General features: G+C 42.1%; 1 protein-coding gene across 4 annotated transcripts in view; it reads right to left on the bottom strand.

Moving 5' to 3' along the window:
* Window positions 1-19190, bottom strand: part of Nup160 (nucleoporin 160) — a 61360-nt gene that overhangs the window by 16296 nt on the left and 25874 nt on the right. For all 4 annotated transcript variants that reach the window (XR_008215049.1, XM_052724345.1, XM_052724349.1 and 1 more), the window contains 14 exons: window positions 18845-18972; window positions 18198-18358; window positions 14922-15055; window positions 13638-13708; window positions 11791-11950; window positions 11431-11500; window positions 10613-10711; window positions 9014-9133; window positions 5383-5478; window positions 5207-5301; window positions 5023-5119; window positions 4828-4933; window positions 1472-1632; window positions 381-441 (listed from right to left, as the gene is read on the bottom strand). Coding sequence is in view for 3 of the 4 variants with exons in the window: in XM_052724345.1 (XP_052580305.1) it covers window positions 381-441; window positions 1472-1632; window positions 4828-4933; window positions 5023-5119; window positions 5207-5301; window positions 5383-5478; window positions 9014-9133; window positions 10613-10711; window positions 11431-11500; window positions 11791-11950; window positions 13638-13708; window positions 14922-15055; window positions 18198-18358; window positions 18845-18972 (1559 nt within the window). In the remaining variant the exon portion in view is untranslated. The remainder of the gene's footprint in view (window positions 1-380; window positions 442-1471; window positions 1633-4827; window positions 4934-5022; window positions 5120-5206; window positions 5302-5382; window positions 5479-9013; window positions 9134-10612; window positions 10712-11430; window positions 11501-11790; window positions 11951-13637; window positions 13709-14921; window positions 15056-18197; window positions 18359-18844; window positions 18973-19190) is intronic.

Here is a 19190-nt window from a genome sequence, read left to right as displayed (position 1 = left end):
ACACCAGGCTGTCCTCAAACTCATAGAGCTCTGCCTGCCTCTGTCTCCCTAGTTCTGGGATTAAAGGTGTGTGCCACCACTAGGTTAGGCCACAGAGATTCCCAAAGAAACACTTAAGTCATTTTCATTTCTTATGTGACAGTATGGTATTTTCAAAGGCCTCTAAAGACAACTTTTGGCAGATTGGAAAGTTGAAACTAAACCAAAATAAGATAATTTTACCATATGTACCGACTATGTGTCATATTTACAGTATCATATCTAAGTAATGTTACCATCTGTCTATATTACATATAGTTACTATGACACAGACCCCACAATCCATGTTTCCTCAACTATAACAATAGCTACTGTCCAAAGAGGTGAAGCTCATGACTCACTTGGGGCAACTGTACACTCGCCATCGTGATTCCTCTTAGGAGATGCTCCAGGGCGATCGGACTGAAAGACAAAAACCAGTGACTTAATTGTGAAAGATACATTTTTTTTTTTAAAGACACGGTCTCTCTGTGTAGCCTTGGCTGTCCTGGAATTTGATTAGTAGACCAGACTGGCCTCTAATTCACAAAGATCCACCTGCCTCTGTCTCCTGGGATTAAAATATTGTACCACTGCCTGGCTAAAAGACAGTATTTTATTTTTATTGCATTAACTGTTAGAGCATTCATGCTTAAATTTTCAATAGAATTTTTTTTTTTTTTTAATTTTTTTAGTGAGGGTCTCACTATGTAGCTTAGGCTGTCCTGGAACTCACTATGTAGACCAGGCTAGCCTCAAAGTCACAGAGTCTACCATCACATCTGGCAACTATTTTTATTTCAGTGGCATAATTCTTCTTACAGGGGTACTGTACCCATCACATAACAACATGGAGCTGTTTATCAAGAGGACTCATTTATCTACATGTTATTTAGACCAAGGTCATAGATTTGATCTGTAGATAAATCATATGCTTTTCACCGGATCCATAGTTCTAGCACTTACTGGTAACCTTGGGCAATAGCCTAGTAACACTAAAAGCTATCAGCAGCGTGGTGGTAGTGGTGGTGGTGGTGGCACACGCCTTTGATCCTAGCACTTGGGAGGCAAAGGCAGGTGGATCTCTGTGAGTTCAAAGCCAGCAAAGTCTACAGAGCAAATTCCAGGACAGCCAAGGCTACACAGAGAAACTCTGTCTAGAAACTCCACCCCCCCAACACTGCAAAAAAAAAAAAAGCTATGAGCAGGATATTAATAAACACGACTGAATTTATTAAGCACTTTTTTTTGAGACAGGGTCTCATGTAGACCAGGCTGGCCTTAAATTCACTACGTGGTTAAGCCTCACTGTCTTCACTTCCTGCATGCTGGGATTATAGGTCTGTCCTCAGCAGACATTTTAAATGAGATAAGAGCTGAAAGGGAGAAACAGCAACAACAACAACAACAACAACTAATGATCCAAAAATCCTCCGAAGAAAAGTTTTCGTACCACTGCCCCAGAGGCTGGCTGTACGATCCATGCATACTCTGGACGAATAAGGCGTAAACAGTTAATAGCAGCCAGGTAACAGTTGCCTTGCTTCTCAAGTCCCCGGAGAGTTCGAACCTCTCTGCCAAGACGCATACCATATTCAAACATCACTGTACCAGCTATGAGACAAGAGTGAATTAGACAAAAATGTTTCTTTACGGCTACAAAAAGAATCTGTTACATAAGAGACACTAAAACTTAAGGCAACATTGAGTCTAACTTAACGCCACACACAAAAACTGTTGGGGAAACCGTGGAGAACAACCCTTGTGGCACCTTTTCAGGGAATGTAAAAAGTACAGTAGCTAAGAGTCCTGGTTGACCTTGAGTTCACTTTGTAGCTAAAGATGATTTTGGTTCTTAATCTTGCATTTAAGTCCCCATTGATGGATTACAGGCAAGTACCACCATGTCTGGCTGGTTATTTGTGTGTGTATGTTTGTGTGTATGTGAAGGCCAGAGGACAAGCTTGGGTGGTGTTCCTCAGGAGCCATCTACTTTGAGACAGGACCTCTCTCACTGGTCTGGAGCTCTCCAGTGGGCTAGGCTAGCTGAGCCCATGGAATTCCATCTGTCTCCACTCTAGGACGTGTGCTAGGATGGTAAGAGAACACAAGACCATGCTCAGATTTTTAGGTCCTCTGCCTGCTCACCAAGTGCTCTACTGGCTGTGCTCTCTCCCTCTCCCCCACTTCTGGATTTTGGAAAGCAAGACCTTGAAGAGATTATACCGAAGCATTATTCACAATGGCTAGAATGCAGAAGTGATTCATGTACCCACTGATGGACAGAAAAACAAAACATGATATACTGATACATCCATAACATCTTTTGGGGGGCGTGTAGTGGTGCTGGTTGTAGTGGGTAGCTGTTCCAGCTTTGACCTTGAAGGACCACCCCGTGTGAGGCAGCAGGTAACGACATCTGCCTATGACCTGGAAGTACCTGCCCCTAGGCGTAGCCGCTGGGGACCCTTAAGACCTGGAATGCACATAAGCTGCTCGTTCTTGGCTCCCTCGTGGCTTGGATGCTGAGATCTTAGACCAGGCACATCAGCACAGGACACAGCTCAGCTTTCCTGGACCTTATGATAAATCTCCCAAGGTTGTGAGATTCCTTTACTCATTAAATAGATTTTGTGGATTTCTCCCATTAGCTGGTCATCAAATCCAGAGCCTCCATACATGCTAAGTTTTCTACCACTGAATCATGTAATTCAATCTTAAAAGGGGAAAAAAAGAGAATGTTTATAGTCATCTGTAATATTTATATATTAAGAGTTATGACATCTGTAACTTACTCTTTTTTTAAAAAAATTTATTTAACTTTATTTTATGTGTGTTGGTGTGAAGGTGTCAGATCCCCTGGAACTGGAGTTAGAGACAGTTGTGAGCTGCCGTGTGGGTGCTGGGAATTGAACCCGGGTCCTCTGGGAAAGCAGCCAGTGCTCTAACTGCTGAGCCTTTTCTGAGCCCCTGTAACTTACTCTTCACACGATAGCAAACAGAAGTGGTCTCTGGGAATCAAAATCAGGTCACCAGGCAGCAAGCACCTTTACCCACTGAGTCATCTTGCTGGCCGCAAATCAGATTACTAAGATATCATTTGGTAGCTTCTTTAGTCATTTTTTCACTTCAGTTTTGAGGACTGAGCCTAGGGCCTTAAACCTGCTAGGCAAATGATCTGCCTCTGAACTATATCCTCAGATCTGCTCTAAAATTATTATGTGAGACAGGATCTCACTATGTAGATCAGGCTGGCCCCTACTGGGATGAAACGTATGTGCCACCACACCCAGCCATATCAAATTATTTTTAAGTCATTCATTTTTCTTGTCTTATTGAATTTTAGCTCTATTCTAGCCCCTCCCCCTACACTCTACAACCCTATTTTTAGACCCAGTCTTATGTAGCAGTGGTCCAAGAATGACCTAGAACTTTTGATCTTCCTGCCTCTAACTTCCAGGTGCTAGGATTATAGGTGTGGTGTGTACCACCATTCCCCCTTTGTGTGGTGCTGATCAATAAACTAGAGCTTGCTGCATGCTAGGCAAACAATCAACTGAGCTATATCCTAGTCCTACATCTCTAATAGGTTTTATTAAGCGGACTTTAAAACACAGGCTATCCATGAACTCACTGTCCCCCTGCCTCAGCCTTCCAAGTGCTGGGATTAAAGGTATATACTATAATGCCTGCTCATTTGATAACTTCTTTTTTTTTAAATTTAATTTAATTAATTTTTTTTGAGACAGGGATTCACTATGTATCCTTGGCTGGCCTGAAGCTCTTTATGTAGGCCAGGAAGGCCTCCAACTCACAGAGATCCATCTGCTTCTGCATCCTGAGTTTTGGAATTAAAGTGGCTCATTTAATTATTTTTTATTTTTATTTTTTTTAGACAGGGTTTCTCTGTGTAGCCTTGGCTGTCCTGGAACTCACTCTGTAGTCCAAGTTGGCCTCGAACTCACAGTGATCCTCCTGTCTCTGCCTCCTATTGCTGGGACTAAAGGTGTACACCACCACCGGCCAGCTTTCATTTAATTACTTCTGAATGTCAAATTGTCACCTCTTTTTAAAGAATTGCATAATACTGAAGGGATATGACAATTCAACCACTGATAATAGAGAAGACTATCGATTATATTCAGATGACTTAAGTACATTTAAGCAGTTAGGATTTTACTCTAAGAAACAAAATTAAAAAGTCAAACAAATTAAAACAAAAAGCCAAGTCTGAAAGAGCACAGGAGTTAAACACTAAGGAGCACAAAGTGCTTCTAGTTTGAGAAAGCCAATGTTCCCCTCACGATCAGGAAGAAAAATGCAGAGTAACAGCTCACTGGAAATCACTTGAAAATGTCCCAGAATGGGAGCCTACACCCACACACATACACCCCCACACGCACCTATATACACACCTATATAATTAATTTTTTTGACATGATTTTTTTAAGTTTATTTTTATTATGTGCATTGGTGTTTTGTCTGCATGTATGTTTGTGTGAGTGTGTCAGATCTTAGAGTTACAAACAGTTGTGAGCTGCCATGTGGGTGCTGGGAATTGAATCCGGGTCCTCTGGTGGAGCGGTCAGCACTCTCAACCTGTGCCATCTCTCCAGCCCTATTTTTTCAATGTCGTTAGACATATATATATATATATATTTCCAATGTTACTAGACAATCATCAAAAGGTTGAAACTAATCTTCTACTTAAATATAATTAAAACACATGTCCAATACACAATGTTTTTGGAACTGTGACTAAACTCATAAAGTTGCTTTCAACACCAAGCTTCTAGTTCAGTTGCTCACCTTTTCGGTAATTGTGGCGGTAGATGTGAAAAGCATAGAGAAGTTCGTAGTAATTGTGAGTCATAAGGTCTACAGCTCTAGCACGTGATTCAATTATTCCTACAACCTAACAAAAGATGAGAAATCAGATGTTGAAGTTAGTAGCAATCATGGCAGCCAGACTTGTTACTTGACAGAAGTGGACAACTTAATTACCTCATTATGCAGATTCACATAGGGAAACTCTACAAGATCCTGCAGCTGGGAGCGTTCACAAAGAACTACCACCAGCTGTCGCAAACAGTCTAACTGCCTACAGGGAGAGAAGGAGATGAGGGTAACTGTCTTATGAGTTAAACAGGGCCGGCAACTGTCTTGTCTAAAATGACTAGGAGATTACCTGCTCGAATCAGGAATTTGGGTTAAGGCCTCATATGCTTGGCTATTGTGACCCAAGTCCAAATGATGTTTGAAAATGCACGTTCTTAAAGTAGCCTGAATTGAATATCAAAAGAGAGCATTAGAAATTAAAATACCATATCCATAAGGAAAACAGTCAAATTGAGTTAGTTTTACCTGACTTCTCCAGTCATCACCAGCTTCAGTAATTGCTGAGGTGGCCAGCTGAATGACCAGTTCAGGCAATCCAACAACATCCAGGAGACGTAGAACCTACCAAGTAGACATTTCTGTTAAAATTCAAGTGACTGGGGGCTGCAGAGACGGCTCTGCAGGTGCAAGCATGTTCAGCTCTTGCAGTGTACTGGTGTGCAATTCCCAGCACCCACACCAGGCAGTGTACTGGTGTGCAATTCCCAGCACCCACACCAGGCAGTGTACTGGTGTGCAATTCCCAGCACCCACACCAGGCAGTGTACTGGTGTGCAATTCCCAGCACCCACACCAGGCGGCACTCGTCTGCCTGTAACCTTAGCTCTGGGGAGATCCGAAGTCTCCCTGGGCACTGGCATTCACATGCACACACACATACAGATTAAAGAAAAATTCATCTGACAGTAGACCGCCAATGGTTCTACGGTACTCAGAAAAGATAGTTAGGCGAGATCATGGTGAAATCAAAGTCTCTCACAAGGGAAATGAAGTGTTGCTCAGTTCCTTGCATAGACAGCATGTTTGAGGAGCTGGTCAGTTAACTAGCACCACAGACAGGTGAGGTGCCACGATGGACAGAATAATTTGGATAGCGTTTAAGATTTTCCAGCTGAGCTGGGCATTAGAGTGCATGTCTATCATCCCAGGTTTGGGATGTGAAGGTAAGAAGAGCTACACAGTGAGTTCAGCCAGCCTGGGCTACATGAGATGCTGCATCAAAAACCAGCCAGCCAGCCAGCCAGCCAGTCAGCCAGCCAACCTGCCCAACCACGGCTCAGTGTCAAATCCTTCCGTTTTACTAGAAAATGCTACTACAACAATGAGTGGCTCCAGTTACAGACAAATTCTGTTTGCTAGTGTCAGGTTGAAACAGACAGGTGAAGTTTAAAAGATACTTTAAACATTCTCTACAGAACATTGTTAAGAACCACTATTAATGAGGGCGTTTGGTTGTCTTATTTATTTATTTAATTTATAGACAGGGCCTTATTTTTTTTTTAAAGATTTATTTATTTATTATGTATACAGTATTCTGCCTGCATGTATCCCTGCAGACCAGAAGAGGGCACCAGATCTCATTACAGATGGTTGTGAGCCACCATGTGGTTGCTGGGAATTGAACTCAGGACCTTTGGAAGAGCAAGCAGTGCTCTTAACCTCTGAGCCATTTCTCCAGCCCTAGACAGGGCCTTATTATATTGCCAGATTGAATGGAACTCCTGAATTCAAGTAATCCTCATGTCTTAGCCTCCCAAGTACTGAGACCACAGGCATGAACATTTGTTCTTTCCCTATTGACAGATATGATGAATAATGAAAAGTTCCCAAAGACATGGAAATGTCTATGTCCTTACATTTGCACCCAGTAAGCTCAGAGGACAAAAATTACTCTGATTACCGAAGGCCTCTATGGTGTTCTCATAGCAAATGGATAAAGACCTTACAGACTGTCAGTAAATAACCTGTCCAAGTTTACTCAGTCTTGGAACCCAAATCTCCACACTGAGACTATAGGCTTTACCACTACAGTTTCCAAAGTATTTTGATAACAAGGTAACATTTTTTCATCTATCCCCTTGATCTGCTTCACTTAGATCAAATATTTAGTAACATCACTCACTATATATACATAACATTATTATATAAATATACGATATATATGCACTATATAGCAACATATATGTATGTCTAGTTTCTTTCCCACTTGAGAATCAAGGAAGTGACTTTGGAAGAATAAGTACAATCTTACTACAGACTGATCATCCCTAAACTAAAAATCTGAAATCCAAAATATCCAAATTCAAAACTTTCATTTTCCCCCCACCCTTAAACTTTTTATTGCTTCTTTGGGATTTCACATCCTGCATGCTAATCCCATTCATTTCCCTGTCCCTTAGGCTATCCACTCTATGCCCTTGCCACCTGCCCTCCAAAATAAAATTTAAAAGAAAACAAATCTTCTCATGGAAGCTGCAGTGTGACACAGCGAGTCACGCAGTCCACCCTTTAGTTCATACATCTTTGCTTCAAGTGCTCACTGCAATGAGTCATTGGTCTGATTCAAGGCCTCTAGCTTCTGCTACACTGTTGATATTGGCCCCTCGCTGGGACTCCTCTGGGATATCCTGTTGTTGCCCTGTGTCATGGCGATCCTGCAGCTTTGGATCTTCAGGACTGGCCCCTTCATGTGCTCTATCAGTTCATCGATGGGGTGGATGTGAGGTGGGCCAACTCATAGCCTTGGTTCTGGGCCTGGGTGGTAGCTGAGTTGGTCAGCCCGCCAGCTCTCCCTCATCCTCAGCACCAGGGGCAGGGCCAGTTCTCCTGCTCTCATGCCCTCAGGCTGGCTCACCTGCACCCACACCAGGGCCAGCTCTACTGTGCTGCACAAGCTTGGTACATGGCCCACCCTCCCAAGTGCTGCAGCTGGCGAGGGGCAGGACCAGCTCTCCCATTTGTCACAGCAGCATGCCCACCTCCCTTGCCCATGCCACCACATGGCAGATGAGGGTCAAAACTTTCTGAATGAGGATATGTCACTCTAAGTGGAAAACCCTACACATGATCTCATGGGAGAGTCTCATCCAGAACACAGAAGGCTGGGGAGATGGCTACTCACTGATAAAGCACTTGTTGTTCAAATATGAGGACCTAAAACTGGATCCCCAACACCTGTGTAAAAGGCAGGGAGGGCGTGGCAGTGTGTAACAGTAAGTCCAGGAGTGGGAGGCAGAGATAGGTGGATACTGGTGGGGGAAGGGGATTAATGGTCAGCCAATCAAGCCAAAATGGCTGGTTCTAGGTTCAGTGAGAGATCCTGCCTCAAAAATAAGATGGAGAGACTGGAGAGATGGTTCAGGGGTTAAGAGTGCTTCTTGCTCTTCCAGAATGCCAGTTTGGTTCCTAGCACTGTATAGCAGCTCAGAACCACTTGTAACTTCAGCTCCAGGGGAATAGACTCCTTTTTCTAGCCTTTAATAAGGGCACCCACACATGTGATATACTCTCACACAGACACAGACATACAAATAAAAACAAATCTCTATATTAAGAAAAGATGGAGGTGGGGCTGGAGAGATGGTTCTCCTGCAGAGGACCCGAGTTCAATTTTCAGCACCCACATGGTGGCTCGCAACTATCCATAATTCCAGTTCCAGAGGATCCAATACCCTCTTTCTGAGCTCTGCAGGCACAAGGCACTCAGGACATGGTGTACCTAACATCCAGGCAAAACATCCACACACATGAAATAGATTTAAAAAAATAAAATAAAATAAAATAAAGATGGAAAGATGGAGTGTGATACTGAAAAGATATATGAAACTGACCTTTGCCCTCCAGGGGTAAGCACACCTATACATATACCACACCTGTTACTTCTCTGAGTATTTTACTGCTTGGAAAATAATTTAAAATCTTTCATTAAATAAGTACATCTTTCAGTATATATTTATTATTGGAATGTATGTAGATAATGAATTTTCCACTTCTGTTTTTGCTTGAAAGTTCTAGGAACAATTAAATGCCAAGACCATGTATGTATTTCAGTTCAGTACAGAGCGGTTTGAGAAGGGCCAGGACCACAACACTGTACCTTATCATAATATTGCAGTTTCGGAGTGGATACAATCTCCCCATCCTCTGAGCGGATCAAGCGATCTAAGAATTCTTCTTTGCCCACTTCAGATGCTGCCTGACAGAAACATTCCAGAGCCTGAAGAGATAAAGAATAAAATACAAAGTGACTTACAAGAGATCGGTCAAAGGTTGAGCACAGTGGGACACATTTCTAACCTCAACAGCCTTGAGGCAGAGATAGGAAGATCTTTGAGTGGGAAGCCAGTTTGGGCTACATAGTGAGACCCTGTTTCAACAAACAAAAAGTTTATTCCAATTCTAGTGCTATAAATCAGAGTGCATGTACTAGAAAAAGATAAAATAGAAACAAAACTGCTTAAGAAAGTCTATACTACATTCACATTTTCTGTCAAATCTAAATGTTCTTTGTTTATCTGTTTTGGTTTTTTGAGACAGGGTCTCTAAATGAAGCCCTACCTGTATTGGAACTCATTATGTAGACCAGGCTGGTCTCAAATTCAGAGATTTGCCTACCTGGGCCTCCCAGGTGCTGGGATTAAAGGTATGTATTACCATGCCTGGTTGCCAAAACTAAAATTTGAGGAATCCTTTACTATTTTTCTTAAAATTTTCTCATTTAGAAAAAAGAATTTGGGGGCTGGAGAGATGGCTTGGTGGTTAAGAGCACTGACTGCTTTCCCAGAGGACCCGGGTTCAATTCCCAGAACCCACATGACATCTCACAACTATCTGTAACTCCAGTTATAGGGGACCTGACACCATCACAAAGATAAAACACCAATGCACGTAAAATAAATATAAATAAATCATCAAAGAAAAAGAAGAAAAGAAAAAAGCTGGGGGGGGGGGCTCATCAGAACTAAGCCAATTCTATCCACACCTTGATCTTACACTTTGAGGGAATAAATATTATTTAATTGACAAAGGTGGAGTTGGTCCATAGATATAGCTCAGTGGAAGTGGACTTGCCTAGCATGTTAGGCTCTGGATTTAATCGCTAGTATCTCAGACATACATGTAAACTTTAATAAGATGTCTATTTGGGTTTTTAAAAACTTTTAAAACCCTTTTTGTCTTTAATCTGATAAATTAGTAGTAATAAGGCAACTACAACAGCATGTTACCAACTATGGAATGTGACTGGTAGGTATGACTGTTCACTAGGTCAATCTTTCTTTTTCTTCAACTTTATTATGTAAGGATATTTTGCCTGCATGTAAGTCAGGTCCTCTGTACTGGAGTTACACTTGGCTGTGGGCTGTGACATAGACTGGGAATTAAACCTAAATCCTGTGGAAGAACAGTCTGAGCTCTTCCCTGCTGAACCATCTACCAGCTCCAACTATGTGAACCTTTAAGTAAATGCATCACTAATTCCTAAAAACATCTGCCCTGGGACAGAGGGATTTTAATGTTTTCTTCTTACTTCCCTGTACTAATTAACCAATCCTGACATACATATGATGTCCTTTACTGGTCAGTCTTCTTTAAACTTTTCTAGAAAATTCTGTGCCTACCATTTCCTATATCCTAGTTCGATGGAAGCCAGGTGTCTGCCTTGCATTGGTTTGCTCACCACTCAAATGGAGTTTACCTTCTGTACTTCTCCTGTAACCAGGTAACACCGTCCCAGCATAAAGCGACAGGATCCAACATTGACTTGACACCAGGGATGCAAGAGTTGAATATAATCCTAAAAGGCATAAAAGAACTTTCTGCTTAGAAAATAAGCACTACTTAAGAGCAGTTATTTCTAACTTCTTCAGAGGGAGAAGAGAGTGTGCAGTATAAGGCTTTATTTCTGAAATACTCAGAGATTAAAAATGAATCCAGGCCGGGCAGTGGTGGTACACGCCTTTAATCCCAGCATTCGGGAGGCAGAGTCAGGTGGATCTCTGTAATGGCAGAACTTTTTCCTTTCTTTCTGTTTGCTTTTTGAGACAAGGTCTCACTTTGTAGCTCTGGATGGTCTGGAACTCACTATATAGACCAGGCTGGCCTCGAACTCACTATATAGACCAGGCTGGCCTCAAACTCACAGAGATCTACCTGCCTCTGCCTCCCGAATGCTGGGATTAAAGGGGTATGTCACTAGGCTCTGCAGTAGAGATCTTTCTTAACATATTCAAGGTGCTGGGTTCAATGCCTGGGACTGCAGAGAAAGCGGTGTGTGTGTGTGTGTGTGTGTGTGTGTGTGTGTGTGTGTGTGTGTGTGTGTGTGTGTGTGTGTGTGTGAGAGAGAGAGAGAGAGAGAGAATGAGAATATGAATTTAGGCGTCTTGGCATAATCAAGTTTAATTTTTGTAGCTCTTGCTGTCAGTGCCAATTAAAATATAGTTAACATTCACACAGATAAACAATCTAAGATGACTTTCTTTATAAGAATGGTAAGAAATGTTTGACAAAACTCACCTGCAATTGTACATACTGGCAATTTCCCATCAAACATTCCAGAAAGAGACAACCAGGATTGCTAGGCCATCTAGTTACCATATTAAGGAATTTCCCCTCCTTTGAGTGAAACTTAAAATATACATATTAATGGGTATCAAACTCAGAAGAGTCAATGAAATAGTTTAATTAAAAAACAAGAAAAGCAAGAAAAGCTCTAGGGCTGGAGGTATAGGAGCTATGTCTTAAAACACTTGTCTAATACATGCTGCCTGGATTTGATCCCCAGCACTGAGAAAGAAAATTTTATTACACGGGCAGAATAAACACTTTAGGGACAATTTAGACAGACTGTCATCTGCCTTTCAAGCAAAAGGATACAAAAGCTGCAACAAATAACTGGTAACCGCAGTAATCATTTCAGGCCAGTTCAATCCAGTTTGGCTCAAGGGGGCTTTTGGTTGAGAGAAGAGATGAGATATAATATGTTTTCTTGCAACTTCTTGGAAGAATAACTCCATAATTGTCTGAGGACTAGACACTTAAAAAGAAAAGAAAACTTGTAATTGTAATATAAACCTTTAATCAAGATCATGTTAATTCATTTCATGCTAGCCACAATGATCATTTTAAAACACACATGCATCATGGGAACCATAAGTAGCAATATCAATAAAAGCAGTTTGCAAACTGTATCATACTGTACAAATGCAATGGAAAAGCCACTTAAATAATTTCATGATCTCACTATACTTAAGCAATTTGTCTAGAAACCTTTCACAATATAGTCCCAAGATTCCACATTTAGCTCACACAAATCCTTCTCAACAGTACTAAAGCTGTTAAAATATTCTTAGATATTTTAACTTAAAATATTCTTGACTAAGTTTACAAAATCCACTTAGTAAATTTAGAACTTGGTAAAATTTTAAAATGATTTTGTTGAATAAATCACTAGAGTATCAAAACACAATGGACAATGTAAGAATATAAGCAATATAAGAAACACTAAAGGCACTGGGCGGTGGTGGCGCACGCCTTTAATCCCAGCACTTGGGAGGCAGAAGCAGGTAGATCTCTGTGAGTTCGAGGCCAGCCTGGTCTACAGATTGAGATCCAGGAAAGGTGCACAGAGAAACACTGTTTCAAAAAACCAAAAAATAAATAAATAAACAGCATTCGGCATTTAAAAAAAAAAAAAAGAGCAGACCCATCCTCCGAGATCATAGCTGCTCTCTGAGACATAGACTCTGCCAGCTCTGATTGGACCAAGAGAGCCTTCATCCAGTAACTGATGGAAGCAGATGCAGAGTCCAGTCGAAGAGAGAGAAGAGGGATTCTATGAGCAAGGGGCATCAAGATCATGATGAGGAAACATACAGAAACAACCAAACCAAACTAGTGGGAACTCATGAACTATGGACCAGTAGCTGTGGAGCCTGCATAGGACTGGACTATGTAGCTTGGTCTGCTTAAGGGGCCCCCTGGCAGTGGGATCAGGATCTGTCTCTGGTGCATGTGCAGGCTTTTTGGAGCCCGTTACCTATGGTGAGACACCTTACACAGCCTTAGTACAGGGGGAGGAGCTTGAACCTTCCTCAACTGAATGTATCAAGCTCTGCTGACTTCCCATGAAAGGCCTTTCCATGGAGGAGGAGGGAATGTGGAGTGGGTTGGGGGAGAAGGCTGGTGGGTGGGAGGAGGGAAGAGAGGGGGATCTGTGGTTGGTATGTAAAATGAATAGAAAATGTAGTCCGAAGGGTGGGGGGAGGACGACACTAAAGGCATCGGGTGGTGGTAATGCATGCCTTTAATCTTAGGGATGCAGAGGCAGGTGGATCTCTGTGAGTTCAGGCCAGAGCAAGTTCCAGGGCAGTCAGGACTGTTACACAGAGAAACCCTGTCCCAAAAAACCAAAAAATGAATGAAACAAAAAAACCCAGAAACACTAAAGGCAAGAGTCTGATTCTCAGGAAGGTTTCTCTTGGTGGCCATCTATTATCTTCCTAATAGTGTTTATTTGTGCCATGTACAGCTACAACAGTCCTCATTTATGCCTGATCTGGGAGCACATCTTCACAGATGCCTTGCTATAACCACAGGTCTCAGGCCATAGGTTGCCATGGCACGAAAGCAAACCATTTCTACAACAAAGGTGACAAAAAAGCATTTTAATACACAATAAACCTCCAAATTAAAAGCAAATATATACATAGCCTATTCCTTACCCAATTTATTTGCCATTAAGGCACCAGAATCAGTTAATTCCAATACTGACAAATGTTGCAGATTAGATTCCCTATGAGAAAAGAGAAAACAGTCTAATAAGTACTCTGTTAAGCATTATGTCTCTAACTTTATTTTACAATGTTGATTAAATTAATAAAGTGTATTGGAAAACTCCACAGAAAGCTTAAAAAAAAAAGCAGGGAACAGGAATCAAGATTTAGATTGCTGTCTATCACATCATCCAAGGACTGTCCCAAGAGTCACTTGTGCACCAGAGCTCACTGACTAATGGCAGTATTAACTGTCACCTCGACAGACTCTAGAGTCACCTGGGAGGCAAGCACTCAGGCACACCAGTGAAGGATCATCTAGTACTGTGATCCTTAGAGAATGTCCGAGGGATTTTCTGGAGTGTGTCACTGATGTGGGAAGACCCATCTTCACTGTGTTGAGACCATCCCTAGGCAGGGAGTCCCAGACTCTGTATCGTGGAGAAAGGGGGCTGAGAACTAAGCATGAGTGTTCGCTGTGCCCTCTACTTCCTGAGTGCAGCTGTAACCAGCTGCTTCAAGTTCCTGCAGCCATAGGGGCCTTCCTTTATCCTTGAACTGTAAGCTGCAGATGCCTTTGCCAGGGTATTTTATCACAGCAACAGGGAAAGGAGCAGAACACTGTCATCACTGGATTGTTCTTTCTTCTTTGCAAATACAGTTCAGTGTAATTTTAACAACCATTTTGTGTATGGTTTAACTCTTCCTGCCTCATCTTATTTTGCCATCGATATGACTTGTCTCCACATTATACATAAACTTTAGTATACAAATGTATATACACTAAAGCTTATATATATATTAACATTACTTTCTGATAAGTTACCCTCAACCATTAAAAAATGGAGGACATAAAAGAATTAATTATTTTTTAAATAAACATAATTCCTTTTAAGTTTTGTCTTTTGTATGAGGCTGTCTTGTCTCTGTATGTCTGTGCACCGTGTTTGTACAGTGCCAATGGAGGCAAGACAGGGCACTGGACACCCTAGAATTGGAGTTATAGGCAGTTGTGAGCTGCCATGTGGGTGCCGGGCACTGAGCCCTCTGAAGAGTAGCTGATGCTCTTAACCACTGAGCCATCTCTTCAGCCCCAACTTCTCTGATTCTTAAAGGCCAATTGTTTCTGCACAACATGCTTAAAAAAGACCCCCGTTCAATGCCCAGCACCCCAGCCAACAAGTCCCCCAACCTATTTTAAAAATACCTCTATTCTAAGACAATGAAACTCACAGTGTGTCAACTGGAACGTCAGTTGCCAAGCACTGGCTTGCCCACTTAATGAGATAGTAAGACAAGAGCAGGGGAGCTGTGCGATGCAGCAGGTCTTGCTGAGCCTGAAAGAGCTGACCAGCTCCCAAGATCACCTAGGACAGAAAAGATGGTAAGCTGTTAGGATAGGTAACTCCTGAGGTTCAGAAGAGGTAAAATAAAGCAACACAGTTAAGGGAACAGTATTGTAAAGACAGTATACACACTAGTTGTTTTTTTTTTTTTTCCTGAGACAGGGTTTCTCTGTGTAACGGTCCTGGCTGTCCTAGAACTTGCTTTACAGACCAGGTTGGCCTTGAACTCACTGAGATTCACCTGCCTCTACCTCCTAAGCACTGGGATTGATGGTGTGTACCACCACCAACTGGCTCACACACTACATTTTTGGGTAGCAAATGGCAAAGTATTTTGCTGAATAGTAACAAACAAACAAATAAACCAAACAACAACAAACCAAAACAATTTATTTTTCTTTTGTTTTTTTGAGACAGGGCTTCTCTTCATAGCCTTGGCCATCTAGAAGTCATTATGTAGACCAGGCTGTCCTTGAACTCACAGAGATCTGCCTGCCTCTGCCTTCGAAGGGCTGGGATTAAAGATGTGCACCATCACACCTGGCTCAACCCAGTTCTGACTCAGGGAAGCTCACGGTGAAAAGAAACAAAGGAACAGAGAGATCTACGTCTCTCCTGCCGCCGCTGTAGTTCATGTTAAACAGGTCTGACCAATAGATGCAAATCTGTCAACGATACCCAGAGTCTTCAACATGTGTACATCCTGTGACATCAACTCTATTCTCAGAACTCACTCTAGAGATAGTCAAAGATCTGGCAGGTGGCTGTAGTGGTCCATGCTGTTTCCCAGCAGCTGGGACACGGGGGCAGGAGGAACAGTAGCTGAAGGTCAGCCTCAGCTACACGGTGAGTTTGAGGCTACATTGAGACTCCCTCCCAAAAGAAAAGAACTGGCAACATTCTAGATAGCCAAGAATGGTTGAGTCAGTAAAAATTGTACTAGATAGCTACTAAAATACTAAGTAAAATAGTCTGCTTTTATAAACAAAATCAAAACATGACTTACAAAGCAAAGGAACACACAGACAACAAAATGCCTACTGTTTATTACTGGGTATATGGTTACAGAGGACTGTTTAGTAGCTCACATGGCTTTTATAAAGGTTCTATAATGAACATCTATTGCTTTTCTGTTTATTGACAAAAGGCAAAGGAGCTGGGCGTGGGGGCACATGCTTTTCACTCCAGTAGTTCTATCTAAAAAAATAAGTGAGTGAGGGCTCATCTAAGAAGAGTTTCCTATTTCGTGTTGGGGTTTAAAATTAACTTCCTGAAGCAGGAGCGAAGGCTCAGAGGGTTAGAGCACTTGTTGCTCTTGCAGAGGACCCATCATCAGTTCCTAGCACCCACATCGTAGTCATGAACAACCATAACTCCAGTTTGAGGGGATCTGTTTGACACCTTCATTTGGTCTTTGAGGGCACCAAGAATGTATGCAGTGCACATACATACATACATGCAGGCCAAATACTCATACAAATAAATAAAGAAGTATTTTTGCTTGTTTTTTCAAAGCAAGGTCTCTCTATATGTCTTGGAACTCTCTACACATACCAGGCTGGCCTCAAACTCACAGAGCTCCACCTGCCCCTGCAACCCCTCCACCTCACCCCACCCCCTGGCTGACTAAAATAAAAATGAGTCTTTAAAAAAAAAAAAAAAAGAAAGAAAATATATGGTATAAACACTTCTGGGAGTCTTGTAAGTCTTTTGGATCTTTATACAGTAACGCGAATTGGTCTGATCTACTTGTTTTCTTGCCAGGTTTGAATGCATTTATCAACTTAGAAACACATGGGTCTGAGGGCTTGGGTTTGATCCTCAGGCCTAGAGTGTCCAAGGAACAAAAAGATTCCATTGTGAGCAAAAAAGCAACCTTTTACAATACATTAGTAGAGTGCAGTACGATCAGGGTGGTATGAGAAGGAAAAAATGGAAAAGGAAACAAAGGAAGGAGCAGAAAGGACCACAGAAACAAACGCTGCAAGCTCAAACTGTGCTTAATGGAACCTCGCCCTCTACACTTGGGGCTCTGCTACCACGCCCAGATTGGTACTAAGAAGATTATATCCTGCAAGAGCTGACCTGAGGAATCTGCACCACTAAACAGGCAAGTTAGTAGTAACAGTGACCTGCTTCACAGTCCGAGTGTATTCAATTATGTTTATTTCTATTTATGTGACGACTAATCGTATCAACTTGAAATTTAGAATCATCATGGAAATACACCTCTGGATGTGTCTGAGGATGTTTATAAGAATGTTCAACTGGGGCTGGAGAGATGGCTCAGAGGTCATGAGTTCAATTCCCAGCAACCACATGGTGGCTCACAACCATCCATAATGAGATCTGGTACCCTCTTCTGACCTGCAGGTGTATATGCATACAGAACACTGTATACATAATAAATAAATAAATCTTTAAAAAAAAATGTTCAACTGCTGGGCGGTGGTGGCACACGCCTTTAATCCCAGCACTTGGGAGGCGGAGCCAGGTGGATTTCTATGAGTTTGAAGATAGCCTGGTCTACAGAGGGAGTTCCAGGACAGGCACCAAAACTACATAGAGAAACCCTGTCTTGAAACCACCCCCCCCCACACACAAAAAAGAAAAGAGAATGTTCAACTAAAGAAAAGGAAAGAAAGATTTAACTGAGGGGGAATGGTCCATCCTGAATGTAGCTGGGACTATCTCATGGGCTGGGTCGATATCACAAAATGATAACTAGTAATGTTTTCTCAGAAAAGTCCACGCCCACACTCCTGAGTGTCTTTCTTTCTAAGCACCCCTCTTTCTGTAATTCCCATGCTTACAATCTATACTTGAAATGTCTTTTATTAGACTCCAACTCTGCACACAGTGAGCTGAGTGCCAGCATTTCTCTCTGCTTATTGACTGGGAGGCAATACAACCAGCCACCTCACACTCCTGGAGTCACAAGAGACTGTACCTTCAAACATCGAGTCAAGACTTTAAGCTGTCATTGTCAGGAATCTTGTCATGGCAGAAAGAAAAGTAACCAACAATACTACTTTCATCTGGTATTTGCAGAGCCCCCAGTTAGGCTATGCCCAGTACAAACCAATGAATAGAGACAAGTCTCCAGCTCTCTGGGCTCTACTGGGTCTGAGAGGTTACAGGTTTCCCCGCAAGTAGTACTTACTGCATCTCCTAGCCTTGTTAATAGCTGCTGTAAGATCAAGAGGTCTCGGCAGATCAGGAAACGAGTGCTGGCAATTTTATACACACCTCTGCACACAATACACCCTGCTGTGCTGCTACCATAGAGCTGGGAAAGATTCATTCGAACATTCAAAGGCTGAGCTGTAACATAAAAAAATGGAGTTAAGGGCTGGCAAGATGGCTCATCAGGTAAAGGAATCTGCTGCCAAGCCTGATAAGCTGAGCTCATTCCCAGGGACCCATGAAGCAGGAAAAAGCTGACCCCCCCCCCCAACAAGTTGTCTTCTGACCTCTGTATGTGCACCACAGCTTATATGTACATGCACATACACAAAATAAATAAATGTAATAATCTGAAAAAGAAAAATGGAATTAAATATAGCATTTAAAATATTATAATTACTATTAACTATGTATATGTGTGTCTATCTCTATGTGGGTATGTGCACATGAGTGCAGGTGCCCACAGACCAGAGACTCATACCCCTAGAACTGGCTTCAAGCCACTTGATGTGGGTGTTGGGAAGTGAACTTGATTCCTCCGGAAAAACAGTGCATGCTCCTAACCACTGAGCCATCCCTCCAGCTCCATGTCATTGTTTTCGGTAAAGCACACTTGTTGTTTACCTGGATCAAATCCCTTTTCCATTTCCACTTCTGTTTCATAATCCATTTCCCGTATGAGAAGTCCAATGGCATGGACAGGGTTTCTGATCTCTTGCAGTTTACTACAAATGTCTTCCATCACATTTTCTCTATATGACAATTAGAAAATTCCTGTTATTATTGACATTTAAGACAGGCTGTATGTGTGTTGCCCATAGTAAAGAGTGGAGACAATCATTCTGGCACAAGATCCTCAAGAGTCCACAGAAATCACCTTCAGCTCTTTAGGAATGACCCACAAAACGAACACAAGGAAAACATTGGTATTTTTTAGCATATCCAGCTCAATTAAGGGGTTACAGAAGTA

The sequence above is a fragment of the Peromyscus californicus genome, unplaced genomic scaffold, assembly GCF_007827085.1.
Source record: "Peromyscus californicus insignis strain IS unplaced genomic scaffold, ASM782708v3 Scaffold_7__1_contigs__length_154581171, whole genome shotgun sequence".
NCBI lineage: Eukaryota > Metazoa > Chordata > Mammalia > Rodentia > Cricetidae > Peromyscus > Peromyscus californicus.
The sequence above is the reverse complement of the archived record's forward strand: the minus strand, read 5'-3'. Positions and strand labels throughout refer to the sequence as shown.